This window comes from Mercenaria mercenaria, chromosome 8, assembly GCF_021730395.1.
Source record: "Mercenaria mercenaria strain notata chromosome 8, MADL_Memer_1, whole genome shotgun sequence".
NCBI classification, from domain to species: domain Eukaryota; kingdom Metazoa; phylum Mollusca; class Bivalvia; order Venerida; family Veneridae; genus Mercenaria; species Mercenaria mercenaria.
This window is the reverse complement of record NC_069368.1, coordinates 73,600,864-73,616,088: the sequence shown is the minus strand read 5'-3', so window position 1 is coordinate 73,616,088 and position 15,225 is coordinate 73,600,864. Positions and strand designations below refer to the sequence as shown.

General features: G+C 36.5%; 1 protein-coding gene across 3 annotated transcripts in view; it reads right to left on the bottom strand.

The window, feature by feature from the left end:
• LOC123566079 (anoctamin-8-like) overlaps positions 1–15,225 on the bottom strand; it is a 113,809-nt gene that overhangs the window by 76,527 nt on the left and 22,057 nt on the right. The window contains exon 1 of one of the 3 annotated variants that reach the window (XM_045359915.2): positions 419–823. The exons of the other annotated variants lie outside the window; for them this stretch is intronic. Coding sequence (XP_045215850.2) covers positions 419–440 — 22 coding nt within the window. The 5' untranslated portion in view covers positions 441–823. Of the gene's footprint in view, positions 1–418; positions 824–15,225 lie in introns of those variants that run through there. 3 annotated transcript variants of the gene reach the window in all.

Below are 15,225 nucleotides of genomic sequence, written 5' to 3'. Positions count from 1 at the left end.
CTGTTTAGATCACTATTATAAGATATTCTCAGGTGAAAATACTCTTCATTTCAAAGTGAAAGTCACTCTTCATTTCTTTACATTAAGGTGAAAATACTTTTTTTTCAGAATACTCCTGAACAATAAAAAGCAATATTAAATATGTTGCAGCCAAATGAGATTTCCCTATATTAAACTGCTTCTCTTGTTATCTATGATCCAGGTAACCAATTCCAACAATAAATGAAAAGCAGATACGTTTTACCTGAAAAATCATTTTTTCTCTCAACAACAGATATATCAAAATCAATGATTTTACAGAAATATAGCATTCACTTTTTTATTCAACATATTTCAACGAAAGTAACAATGTATTAAATACAATGATATGAATAGAAATACAATCACAGATTTTTTCAACAAATCAAATTATACAAACCCCAGAAGTCAAAATCCATCATTTCTCTATAAAAACAGCAAAACCCACATTTTCATCAATGTTCCAGTTTTCACTTGACACATTATAGAGAAAGTTACCATTTGTTCCACAAGTTCCATACAAATACCTCATAAAACTGTGTAGTAACAGTCACTGCTGTCACATGACAACATTACAAACTTAAAATTTCACTATTACGCTAGATTCACAGAAAGAGAAGTCACAGCAAAAGCCATTGAAATAGCACTGAATTTATGCTGAATAACTGTGAAATAAACAATTTTGAAATAAAGCCCTGTTCAAATGCCACTTATTCTATTTATCAGTTGTGGCAAAACACTTATATAATAAGACAATGGGCAATTACAAACAAGGATGTAAATTTACATCCCCTACTCTTATATAACTGTGGGGGAGAGTGTTTTCTCTTTATTGACAATCTTATAAAACTAGAAAAAGAGGAAATAAAAGGTATATTGATTTGATCCTAGAGCTGATAATAAAGATGTAATAGTTAGATGAATCTCTCTGTATTTCCCATAACAAACCTTGAAAAAATATTTTACCTGCACAAACAGAAGTACCTGATTTGTGTTCTGATCTATATAACAATATTTTGAAAGTAGATTTAGTATTTTATTGTTTTACCCATTAGAAAGTAGGCAAGTGAAAAAACATTACTAAGTGAAATTCCATCTTTTTCAATTAAGCAGCACAAAAACAACTTTCATGAATGAGAAAACAAAAAGGTAATCGGCTGAAATTGACCCCCCACCCCCCCCCCCCACACACACACACACACACACACCCCACTTCTGTCACTGTACATGGGTTTGTGACTCAAGGGTAAACATTTTTTAAGATGTTTGCAACACAAACTTTTAAGAACTTTATGTGTATTTTTCACTTAGTGAAAGACCATGACTCTGGCCTAGCTGAGTAAAATCCCAAAGAGAACACCCATGCAAAATTTCATAGGCTATAAAACAATCCTCTAAAGTTTCAAGACTCTAGGTCAAGTACATTTTGACATAAATGCAGCACAAACTTTTATTTTTTGCCTATTTTAGTCAAGGGCCATCACTCTGGTCTTGCAATGTGAAAAAAAACAAAACACTCAGGTACACAAATTCACATGTTGGATAATATTCCTACATAATTTCATGACTCTAGGTGAATATTTTTTCGAAGATATATGCAACACTTTATGTATAGTTTTCACTAAGTCAAGGACCATAACTCCAATCTGGCTGCGTGAAATTCCAATTTAAACAGCACATCATGTGCGCAACTTCACTTGCTATATAACAACCCCCTTATGTTTTATAATTGAGATACATTTGACACAAACTTGTATCCCATTTATGCATATTTTGACAATCAAGGGCCTTAACTCTGGTCTGACTGACAAAAATCAAGAACAAAATCCCATGTGCACAACTTCACATGCTAAATAATATTCCTATGATGTTTCATGACCCTGTCATATACTTTTTGAGATATGTGCGACACAACTTTTATGCCTTTTTATGCATTTTTTTACTAAGTCAAGGGCCATAACTCTGGTCTGACTGAGCAATATCTCTGATAAAACCCTACATGCACAACTTCATATGCTGAATAATATTCCTGTAATGTTTCATAATACTGGGTCAAATACTTTTTGAGATACATGCGGCACAAACTTAGGCCTGTTTTATGCCTATAGGGCCATAACTCTGGTTTGACTCTGTGAGATCCAAATTAAAACCCCTGGTGCATTGTTTCTCATGCTGAATAACAATCCTGTGAGGTTTGATGACTCTGGGTCAAATATTTTTTTTAGATATAATTGGCACAAATTGGGACAGACGGATGGACAAGGGGTACTCTAAGTGCCCCCCAAATAATTTGGGGGACGCAAAAATGCACTGTTCATACTGGATCAATGGGAAAAGAAGCCTTATAACAAGAGTGCCAGAATGTCACAATATACGCCTGTCATGTAAATGTTACAGTAAAACATATATTCTGTATAAGTTTGGTAGACAGTAAGCGCAAACAATAACAATACAATTCTAGCAACCAGGTTACAAAGCTTCAAGAATAAGCTATTTATAATAGCAATGAAGGGAAGTAAGTACATAAGAAATCTATATTTTGTTTTTCGAAGTCCACAAAAAATCTCCTTACCAGGTAGAGATACCTTGAAATACACCTAAAATTTAAAAGTAACATCTATGTTGTACCACAGAAAAATGGTCTTGGCTTTTCCTTATGGTCAATTATAAAAATGTTACAATATAACTTATTTATAGTAACAACGAAGGGAAGTTAATCTTAAAACTAGAGTGTTAACAAGGCAAATGTTGACGCAAGACGGACACCACACGACGACAGACAATGACCGGTCACAATGGCTTAGTGCTCTGGTGAGCTAAAGAATAAATTAAGTCTACACAAATATCCTTACCAGGTAATGATAGGTCAAAATATACCTAAACATTGGATGTAACATGCATGTTGTACCACAGAAAAGTAGCCTCGATTTTTCCCTACAGCCAGTAATAAAAAAGTTACAATATAAGCTATTTATAGTAACAACAAAGGGAAGTAATTGTAAAACTAGAGACCTGGTTCTTGCGCATGACACTCATGGTGGCGAATATCTGTGCTTAGTTACTTTAAAATCCCTCCATGCATGAAGAGAAATGGTCTGGACAAAGTCATTCTTGTATCTAACTTTTGGCCTCTAAGTGTGACCTTGACCTTAGACCTAGAGACCTGTTTCTTGCGCATGATGCTCTGTCTCATGGTGGTGAACATTTGTGCCAAGAAACATTAAAATCCCTCCATGCATGAAGAAGAAATGCTCTGGACAAAGTTGTCATTCTTGTATCCTTCGACCTCTAAGTGTGACCTTGACCTTAGACCTAGGGACCTGGTTCTTGTGCATGGCACTCTGCCTTATGATGGTGAACAATTGTGCCAAGTTAAATCAAAATCCCTCCATGCATGAAGAAGAAATGCTCTGGTCAAAGTCATTATTGAATCTGACCTTTAACCTCTAAGTGTGACCTTGACCTTTGAGATAGGAACCTTGGGTTGTGCATGACACTATGTCTCACTGAGGTTAACCTTCATGTCAAAATATAAACAAGAGTGCCAGACTGTCACAAAATACACCTGTCATGGAACGTGGCCTAATTAAAGGGGCATAATCCAAGAGTGCCTGGGGCAATTTGGGTGGTTATCAAGCTTGGCCGAGATATTATGCCCACAAACATTGTCAGCAAATTTGGTGAAGATCGGATGAAAACTGTTTGACTTAGAGAGCGGACATGCTTTGGACGCCGACTGCCCGCCCGCCACCACGGGTGTTCACACAAAATAGCCCCACTCTTTCAGAGACAGGCATATAAAAAGATTGCTCCATGCATGTCAAAGTTATGGTCTGGACAAACAAGTATGGATGGACGGATGCACGTACTGCGGGACGCACACACGGATGCACATACACTGAACAGCCATTTGGACGACTATGTCTTCGCTTCCGCAGGCTCGACAAAAATGAAGCCCCTATTGCATTCACAAGATTTTTCTTTGATTTGACCATGTGACCTAGTTTTTGACCCCAGATGACCAATATTCAAACTTGACCTAGATTTCATCAAGAAGATCATTCTGATCAAATTTCACGAATATCCAGTCAAAAATGCAACCCGGATTGCACTACAGTTTTTAATTGATTTGACTGTGTGACCTAGTTTTTGATCCCAGATGACCTATATTCAAACCTGACCTAGATTTCATCAAGAAAAACATTCTGACCAATTCTGATGAGTTTCAGACTTAAAATGTGGTCTTGAGTGTTAACAAGATTTACCTTTGATCTAGTCTAGTGATCTAGTTTTTCACCCCACATGAGCCAGATTCGAAATTGGCCTAAAGGTCATCAAGACAAACATTCTGACCATTAGGCTCATGAAGATAAGGTCATAAATGTTGCCTTTAGAGTGTTAACAAGCTTTTCCTTTGATTTAATTGAATGACCTAGTGTTTGACCCCACATGACCCAGTTTCAAACTTGACCTAGAGGTCATCAAGACAAACATTCTGACCAAGTTTCATAAAGATTGGGTGTAAAGTGTTAACAAGGCAAATGTTGATGTACAACGGACGACTGATGATGCACTTTGCACAACACACAACAATGACAGGTCACAATAGCTCCCCTTGAGCACTTCCTGCTCAGGTGAGCTAAAAATGTAATGCAAATGCTAATTACCAAATACTGAATGCTATAGGACATAAAGCCATATGCTTATTATACAATTCTTTAACTTTGTAAGCTAATAATCAATATTTCTTTTAAACTTGTAAATTCAACTTTTAATTATTTCAAAACTTAAAATGTACTACCATTCTGATTTGAAGCAATAGCATGTTCTACTCGTAATGAGAAGATGGTATCAAAACTGTTTCCTCTAACAGAAACAAAAGCTAATGACTATTTAAAGGATGCATTCATCCACTGATATTATTATATCAAGCTCCTTTTTTGAATAGGTATTTAGGTGGCAGGGGAGTGCAAATTTGCGAATTCCACATTGACATGTGGGTACCAGTGTTGAAATATCCATAGAAATCTCGTTTTTGCTTATTTTTCTTTGAAACTACTATGGACCATTGCAGATACTATAGACTACATAAAGACGCCTCTCTGGTCCTATGCACCTGTCGCTTTCCACGCCAGATGTAGTGAAAATCGGCCACAGCACCCAAATTTTATAGACCAAAAATAGCCTAACCGGGCCTCACTTTGAACTATGCCATTCATCCATTTCTATTTTTAAATCCAATTTCGTAGCATATATGTATAGTACGAACATAGATGCATACCCAGGTGGTGTGGAATGTGTCTACCAACCACCACTTTCACTTGAAAAAAAGTGGATGGATGACAGCCGCGCGTCTGGCCGACTTTTTGTTCTGATATTTATGTTTTAGCCTCAACCGGAAGTACGGAGCTAGGAATTTTAAAACACCCGTCATGCAGAATCATTAACCGTTTCACATTCCCCAGATGTATTAAAGAATTAATAATGATAAATAACCAGTAAGATAGATAATGCCTTTATATCTACCCTGTCCTGTTTATACAGAAAATCGACAGGGGCCAAACTACGAAACCGCTCCCCTGCCACCTTAGGCATTTGTCTTTAGGTAGTTGTATTGGCCCTTGTTCTACTACCTTGGACCAAAACGACACCCCTTGGGCAGAAAACAGGGCAACTGCAATATGAAATCACAATCAAGTTAGTTATATTTGGCATTTATTTTTTTGCATTTTGCAATTATTATTTGACAGCCAATATCTGATATTTAGCATTTGGCAAAAAGCATTTGGCATTTAAGATTTCACAGTTAGCATGGAGCATCAGCCTTCCATAGTTATTTATATCATTGATCTTTCTGATAATTTTCCAGTCGGCTGCCAAGAAATTAATTGAAATATAAAGTGAAAAAAATCAGGGTTTAAAATTTCATAAAAGTTCTTTCATCTTCTAACATACCATATGAAACCTTACCCACAACATATCTTCAAACATTCAGGCACTGCTCTTGAAACATACATAAAGTTTCATTATACTGCTCTCTTCAGTGTAAGGACCTGTATTTCAAAATATTTAATGGCATGTTATTGTTTCATTACAATACACTTTTCAAGAAGCAATCCCATAGGAACATGAGCTGTCAGCAAGATTGGTAGTAAAGAACTGATTTATTTATATTTATTTGGTACACTACAACATTGAATATAAACCACCAAGGTGACCATAGATTGTCCACCCAAGTACTTTCTTAACCTTAAGTGCATTTAACTAATCTGACGCGATCCTAGGAAATATTGAGTTATTTTTCTTATGGGCAATATCTCCACACAAATTTTCTGGTGATTTAAACCTATGTATGTAACATTTACCACGTCTACCGTCCATTCTCGCATATAAAGTGCATTCGCTTGTAAGACACACCCTGATACTGGACTAACAATCATGGAGGTTTTGCACTGACCCTTGTATAAGACGCGGTCATATTTTCATACCAACGATATCAGAAATTTGTAGAGATGCATTATTTTCTTCAACATTCTGTGTTTTGTAATAGGAAACGGCAGAAAATCGCCAATTCTTTTACGTCATAACACACCTCAGTTCACAGATGAGATGTGCGCAAAGCGTGACCATAAATCCTCAGTGCGCCTTTATATATCAAGCTGAACGGACGTGGTCTTGTTCAGTATTGATTTTTACCTAAATCCTTGGTATAGCGTACATTTATTTATACATGTAGGCTACATGTTGGCCTATTTGGGTTACGATGTAATCCATACTGTTTATTGGGCGTTGCTCAATATATTTGTACATTATATTAAATTTCTATCTTGTAATTGAGTTTATGACGCTGTCGTAAACTTTTTATCGTGTAGATAATTTGTACAGTTTTTGTTACGGTGTCGTAACAGTTTCTAGATATTATCACAAATCTCTTACGTTAGTAAGCAGAAAATTGACAGTTCCTGCACATATTTTGTGTACGTAGTATACAATTTATACATGCCGTGCGTAAATTGATGACGTAGTGCAAATTTTTACCACTTTTTTTTACACAGTATTGTAAGATGGCAAATGCATGTTGCAGCAACAATCTGTGCAAAAAGATGCATCTACGGACGCTACTACGGTTAGTAGACAACAAAAGGCTCCTCAAAGGGTGCAGGTACTGTTAGAGCTTCTGAATCGGGTAAGCCTAGAGGGAAACAACCCGCTAATCCGTCAAAAACCCTCTTGTAAAGTTGACCACGGCGGCTAATTCAGATGCATTTAATGCTGAGGCACTGTCCATTTTAAGACAAATGAATGCTAACATTAATAAAACAAATAAGACAGTGGAAGAATTAACCAGTAGGGTTGATGCCTTGTATAATGATTTTGATGGAGGTGACTATGACTTGTCCCCAGGGTAATGGAAATGATGACTATGACGTTCAAGATTGGGAGCAAGATGACCAGTATGCTCCTGATGATCAGAGGTCTTTGTCGGGAGATGATGATGATGTTTTCAGTCGAGTTTGCAAAGAAATTTCAGAATGTCGGACTCTGTTGCTCCTGAGGTGTCTGAAAAATTGGCTACTGTTGTCAACAGTACATTTAGAGAGGGCATGTGGGATGAACATTTTTGTGATGTGTCTAAGAACATTTTACGCCCAAGTAACTGTGAAGCCCTCAAAGAAACAAGAGTTAATTCAGGTGTTTGGTCAGTTCTGAGCCAACCACACAGACAGGGGACTTAAGATGCAAGGTATTCAGAATAGTATCGTAAAAGCAGCCTGTAACTTTGTGAAAAATTATGGATAAGCAGTCAATGTTCGTTTGATGAGATGTTAGTTTGGGGTACTGAGCAATTGGTCTTCTAGGACATGCAAATCGATGGATTAATATCCGTAGAAGAGACTTGCATAAGAGGGATATGGATCCGAAACTTACACCACCTTTGTTCACCCATGGTTCCTTTCACTAAACCAACTTTATAGTGACTCTATTATCAAAGATATCAAAATATCCAGAGCTCAATAAGATCAGCAGAAATGTAGTTAGAGGTGGTGGTAGTGGACGTTTTAGAGGTCGTCAGTTTAGAGGCCGTAGGTTTCAACCTTACAGCAGACGTGCACCTTCTGGGCGTATGAGATCTGGTACTGGTAGATCCCGACAAGGGATGAGAGAACAGAAGAAGTCTACCACTTTCCAGGCAGGTAGGTTAGCTCTTTTTGAAAATAAGTGGAGAAATCTTACTTCTGATGAAAGAATTTTGGACATTGCTTTGCATTGTCATATAGAATTTACTCAAAGACCTGAGAAACAAATTGTTTGGCCAGTGCAGTTTTTTACTGCAGATGAGAGAAAAACTATTTCTTGCATACCAGACGGGGATTTCCGGTATTTTTACCGGTGCTGGAAAAATCCATCTTACACCCCGGGGTGTAAGATGACTCCCATGCTTTAAATGACATATTACGAACTACATATATGAAGAAGATTTATGTAGTTATTTATATTTTATTTCGAAAAACGAAATAAAATCCAATACCTTGACAGTTCCTCTTTGTTCCTGATAGTATATTTCTCGATTCAAAACACGTTATTTTATCAAAAATTCATAACGTTACGCTGGAACTGATAAAATAAAACCGGAACTAAACATTGTTATTTGTCTTTGAAACGCCATGACGTCTTTCCTGTTTACCTGTTGATTTCCCGCGCTTTGTTTAAATACGCTACTATAAGAAATAGTTCTAAAAAGAAAGCCGTTCGACTGAATTTATTTTTGTTATTATATCTTGATATCGGTATGCAAGAAAAAGATTCTGTCACTGGTTATAGGTGCAGATGGGAATATCCGGCTCTCGGGTAACTGTTTGATGTAGAGATTGAAAAACTGCTTGAAATGAATGTAATTGAACAAGTTGAGTTTAATGATAATGATGAGCAGTTTATCTCTCCAATTTTCACAGTACCAAAAAAGGACGGAGAATATCGCATGATCTTAAACCTGAAGGAGTTCAATGAAACATATGTTGTGTATCATCATTTTAAAATGGACTCCTTTGAAACAGCATTAAAGTTGGTTAAACCCAATTGTTTCATGGCTTCAATTGATTTAAGACATGGATATTACTCTGTTCCAATTGCTTCAGAACACAGAAAATATCTGAGATTTAGATGGAGGGGTAAGATTTACCAATATGCTTGTTTACCAAATGGTCTGGCCTCAGCTCCCCGTTTGTTTACAAAATTGATGAAGGTTATTTATGCCAAATTGAGACGACTAGGCCATAAGAACTCTGGTTACATTGATGATAGTTTTTTGCTAGGAGATACTAAGTCTGAATGTTCAGATAATGTTAAAGATACTGTGAGTGTCATGGAGGATGTAGGTTTTATCATACATCAGCAAAAGTCAGTATTTGTTCCTACACAGAATATAGTTTTTCTAGGAAATCACATTGATTCTGTAAGAATGATAGTATACTTAACAGAAGAAAGAAAACATATCATAAATTTGGAGTGTTCAAAGTTAATTGGCATGACATTCACTATTACATTACCATACCCTTGAGAGGGCAAAAACCTTGGCCCTTTCAGAAAGCCGAGGAGATTTCAGTGCCAAAATGTTTTTGTCAGATTCAGTAAAATCTGAGTTAAATTGGTGGACCAAAAATTTGTCAACTTCAGTCAGAAATATTTCTCATGGTTTCACCGAAGCTTGTCATAGAAACAGATGCAAGTCTTCAGGTTGGGCTGGAGTTTGTCAGAATGAAGAAATTGGGGGTCGTTGGTCAGAAAAAGGAATCAGGCAACCATATTAATTACTTAAGAGATTTTAGCAATATTTCATGCTTTGAGAACATTTGCGAAAGATCTGTCAGCCACTCACATTCAGATTAGAACTGACAATACATGCCCAATGTCTTACATTAATAATATGGGTGGCATAAAGTCAATTATTTCTGACCAGTTGGCTTGTAAAATTTGGCTTTGGGCTATTAAAAAAGATATTTGGTTGTCGGCAACTCATGTCCCGGGTAAACAAAATTTAGCAGATCATGGTTCTCGATTTTTCAATGAAAATGTGGAATGGATGCTAAATAAAAGGTTTGCTAAGACTATTCTGAGTTTATGGGAGACCCCTTCACTTGACATGTTTGCAAGTAGATTGAACAAACAGTTGGATAGATTTGTCTCATGGAAATTGGATCCAGAAGTAGAATTTGTTAATGCCTTTGGTATAAAATGTCAGACACTTATTTTTATGCTTTTCCTCCTTCAGCCTAATTCCTCGTGTGTTGATGAAGCTGAGAGAGGATGCAGGCGAGTGTATTCTTGTAGCTCCTTTGTGGACGACCCAGAGCTGGTTTCCGGCTGTAATGGAAATGTTGATTTCCAGTCCTTACATTCTTCCGAAGGAATGGAATTTACTGACGTTACCAGGAACGGTGAAGGTACACCCTTTGTACAAAAAACTCATACTGATGGTCTGTCGCTTATCAGGAAAACCCTCCAAAAACGAAACATTTCAGTCAGGTCTACAGACATTATTATGGCCTCATGGAGGTCAGGAACTCAGAAACAATATAACATGTACTTACGAAAGTGGTTTCAGTACTGTAATCAAGAACAAATTAATAGTTTTCAAGCAACTATAGGTAATGTTACTGATTTTTTGACACATTTATTTGAACTTGGATTAACATACAGTGCTTTGAATACAGCACGTTCAGCTTTGTCTGCTATAGGGATTATAATAGATGGGTTTACAATTGGGGCTCACCCTCTTGTCATTAGATTTTTGAAGGGTGTATATAATTTAAAACCGCTGAAATCCAGATACTGTGATACTTGGAATGTCTCAGATGTGTTAAAATACTTAAAGACATTAACTCCAGTCACTGAAATCAGTTTGAAGTTATTAATTCTTAAATTAGCAATGTTAATAGCATTAACTACAGCTTCACGTTCCCAAAATTTACATTTACTGTCTATTAGAAACATGAGGAAGGAATCCTGTAAATATGTTATGTTTTATAGTGGGTTGTTAAAGCATAGTAGAAGGGGTAAGGTTACCCCACATATTGAACTTCATGCATACACATTAGACAATAGATTATGTGTGTACAATACTTTGACTGAGTATCTAAGTAGAACAAAGGACCTACGAGGTAATCAGGAATGTTTATTTATAAGTTACATTAAACCTTTTGGGCCTGTGTCAATCAACACAATAAGCCGCTGGATTCGCACAGTGATGTTCAGTTCCGGTATTGGCTGTAGTAAATATAAGGCACATAGTGTTCGTTCAGCCTCCACTTCCAAAGCAAATGTTAACAATGTGCCAATTAGTGACATTCTTAAAGTTGCAGGCTGGACAAATGCAGTAACTTTTGCTCAGTTTTATTTTGTTTTGTTTGTTTTGGGTTTAACGCCGTTTTTCAACAGTATTTCAGTCATGTAACGGCGGGCAGTTAACCTAACCAGTGTTCCTGGGTTCTGTACCAGTACAAACCTGTTCTCCGCAAGTAACTGCCAACTTCCCCACATGAATTATCAGAGGTGGAGGACTAATGATTTCAGACACAATGTCGTTTATCAAATAGTCACGGAGAACATACGCCCCGCCCGAGGATCGAACTCGCGACCCCGCGATCCGTAGACCAACGCTCTTACCTACTGAGCTAAGCGGGCGGGCTTTGCTCAGTTTTATAATAAGACTGTAAAGGACGCTGGTGCTGAATTTAGTTCTGCAATACTGTCTACTACTGAGACTTAGTAATATATTTTACTGTGTGGAACATACATGATATACTGTGAGTCATGCTTGTTAAGAGGTACAGGACATTTGTATGATGTTAATGCGTCATGTGTCCATAATGATGCGTGTGAATAAAATGACTGTGCTTTCTATTTAATTTTATTCTGGTCTTTCTACTACAGTTGATATTTGGGGTTCAGCTTGGGTGACGGGTTTCTTTCCCAAAAGTTTCGGCTTTGAAATCTCATCTGTGAACTGAGGTGTGTTATGACGTAAAAGAATCCCCCCAAATAAACGAGACTTACCTTGGTTAAGTTGATGTTTGGTTGGGATTCTTTGTAGTCATAAAACACACCGAAGTGATCAGATGCCCACCCATTGCTAAGATCAGTTCAGTAACCCTCCCTGATAAGTTTATTATCTAGAATATGTTTCAATTTACCATTATGAACAATGAATTCAGAAGATAGGATTTTGTGCCTGTATGGAAAGGAAAATTTTGGGAAAGAATTTTCCGGCTTTGAATACTGAGGATTTATGGTCACGCTTTGCGCACATCTCATCTGATCACTTCGGTGTGTTTTATGACTACAAAGAATCCCAACCAAACATTAACTTAATATATAGGTAAGTCTCGTTTATTTGGGGGGATTTTATTGTAAAAATGCAGAAATTCAATTCAAATGAATAAGCAATGTTGAATTTTAAAAAGGCTACAAGAAGGCCGAAATTTTGACAATATATGCCAATTTTATTTTTGAAAGAGCTTGCAAACTTGTTTCATAATAGGTTGAATAAAATAAAGTATTTTAAAATCCACTTTGTGTGTAATAAAATGCATTGAAATAACTTCAAAACCATGAAATTACGTCTAAAAAATGGCCTAAATTTGACAATATTAGCCGATTTTACTCATTATGCTTAGAAATGCTGAATGTTCGGTCATGTTTTCCATAACACAGAATGTTTGAGAAAATAATGAATTTCTTGCAATTGACTACGGGCATATGCAGATTTTTAATTGCTTTCAAAGGGTCTCCCATACATGCATAGGATTTTTTTCATTCAAACATGTGTTGCATACAATGAGAAAATAATTGAGGTTAAATATCCTCATCAATTTTCTCAAAGAAATTCATGCAAGTCCGAAAAAACTAATAAACAAACAAAGCATGTTACATATTTTCATTTTATATGACATACCTAACAATGCATTAATTTATCACATATTTTGAACACACAAAATTAACCAAAATATTATAATTTTAGAGCAATGTCTACACAAATTATTTGCAAACAAATTGACAGTTAATTGATCGGCATGTTATAAATCTTCAAACAAATTTTAAACAGTAAATTCATTACATCAATTTTTCATATCATATTTATTGCATTTTTCAATGATTTTTAACACTACGATCAGTCATAAAATCAGGGATCTTGATACTGGTATCACCCATTAACAGTTATTTTCGTACACCATATCATTAAAACCCTCAAATTCATCATCATCTGACACTGTCACCAAATAATTCATCAAATTGTTCACTTGTGACATTTTGGTCATACACCCACTGATCATCACATTCATCATCACTAATTTCATCAGTACCAGCATCCTCTGCTTCTCTGCGGTTGCGCACTAAGTCACTGAATAGTTCGTCATCTTGTGTATCATCCACTGAGTTTGAGATTCCACATCTGAGGAAGGATTTGATGACCATTTCACGGGGAATTTTGTTCCATGAATCTATCACCTACTGGCACACTAATGCCAGATTAAGATTGCCAGCCTTCATAAGCTACTTTTCACTATTAACTATCCAAGCATTCCACTTACTTTGCATGTTCATTTTGAACGGTTTATTCAAACATACATCAAGAGGTTGCAACACAGAAATACATCCTCCTGGGATCACACACTGATAGGTACAACGCGATTTCAGTTTATCCTTCACTTCGTCACTCTAGTTTTTGCAAGACTTCACAAAACTGATAATCAAATAATAAACAAATAAATCCAAATTCAGATTAAGGGAATAAAATCCTAATCATAGCAGCATGTTGAGGTCGGATACAGAAAAAACTGGACTTTTGCGACTGCTTTTCGCTCCTGAATAAAAATGTGGAAACTCCAAAGGTCGCTCAACACCACAAAAAAAATGTTGCAATCTCGGTTTGATTGGGCCTGTTCATTGAACGGTAGTGCGAATGCATGATACCATCCACGCTGTCTAGCCCTGCGTTGAGCAGAATTTACACATGTTACAAGTACCAGAACACTAAAATATAAAGACATCCGCAGAGGAGTTCATACTGCGGTGCAAATGGAATCTTCGGTGATACACTAGTTGATGATACTGTAAATACATTTCTCAGATTTTCATTGATTAACATGCAATGGTCGCAAAGGCAGAATCAACCGTGTCCAGCATTATAAGGATGATATAAGGAACATTTTTTGGTGTAAGGGAAGCAACTCTTGATAACAGTTTAGGTTATTCACTCTTTAATGTTTCAGATCAGTAAAATGAAGCCCTTTATTTAGTAAATTATCTGTTACAGTACATACCCTTTCTGCAAACTGTAAAGTAAAACAGCGATTATAGCTGGCTTGTAAAATAATTTCAGCTTTAGTCAGTGATTCACGTATTATCTAGCCCCATGTAAACTCTATTATTATTTTCAAGTGCACAATTAGAACGATGCCAATACAAGCAAAAATGTCTTACAAAACAAGGGTGAAAATATCCAGTTTAAGCACAAATGTACCTGAAATTGCGAAAACTGGACGTACAGGACTTCTTGACTATAAACCACAGAAGCATTAATGAAACTGCGATATCCCAATACTGCGTTTTTTTTACGAAAACAATAGGGTTTATCTAATGACCACAGTTAATTATCCTTTCAAGTTTCACAGCCCTAGGTCAAAGCATTCTCTAATTGATTGGAAACTGTTTTCATTTCCAAGGTCAGTGTCACCTTTACCTTGACCTCCTGATCCTAAAAACTGTAGCGATCTGTTTGATGGCTGCAGATTCAAGCATTCTCCAGGATGCTCAAGCATTCTCCAGGATGCAGGCTTGTATTCAGTAGATAATCCATAATGTTTGGGTCAGTAAGTTCAAGGTCATGGTCACAGTGGCATTGAGACTAAAAACAGTTTCCACTTAATAAGTAGAGAATGACTGGGACTACAGCCATTACACCTCATAGCATAACTGTCTATGGTCAGTTAATGACCCATATTGTTGTCAAAGGATAAGAATGGATAAGAAAGGAGTTCTACGAGAAAAATGCCTAAAATCTTACGGACCAGACAAGAAGAGGAAGCATTGATAAAATGATGGACTGAAAGACAGACAAGTCTAAAACTGGTTTTCAACCAATTGAGGGCTAATAATAAAAGTAATCTCTTAAAGTTATCCTCATTTCCTTCCCAATATTCAAGGATA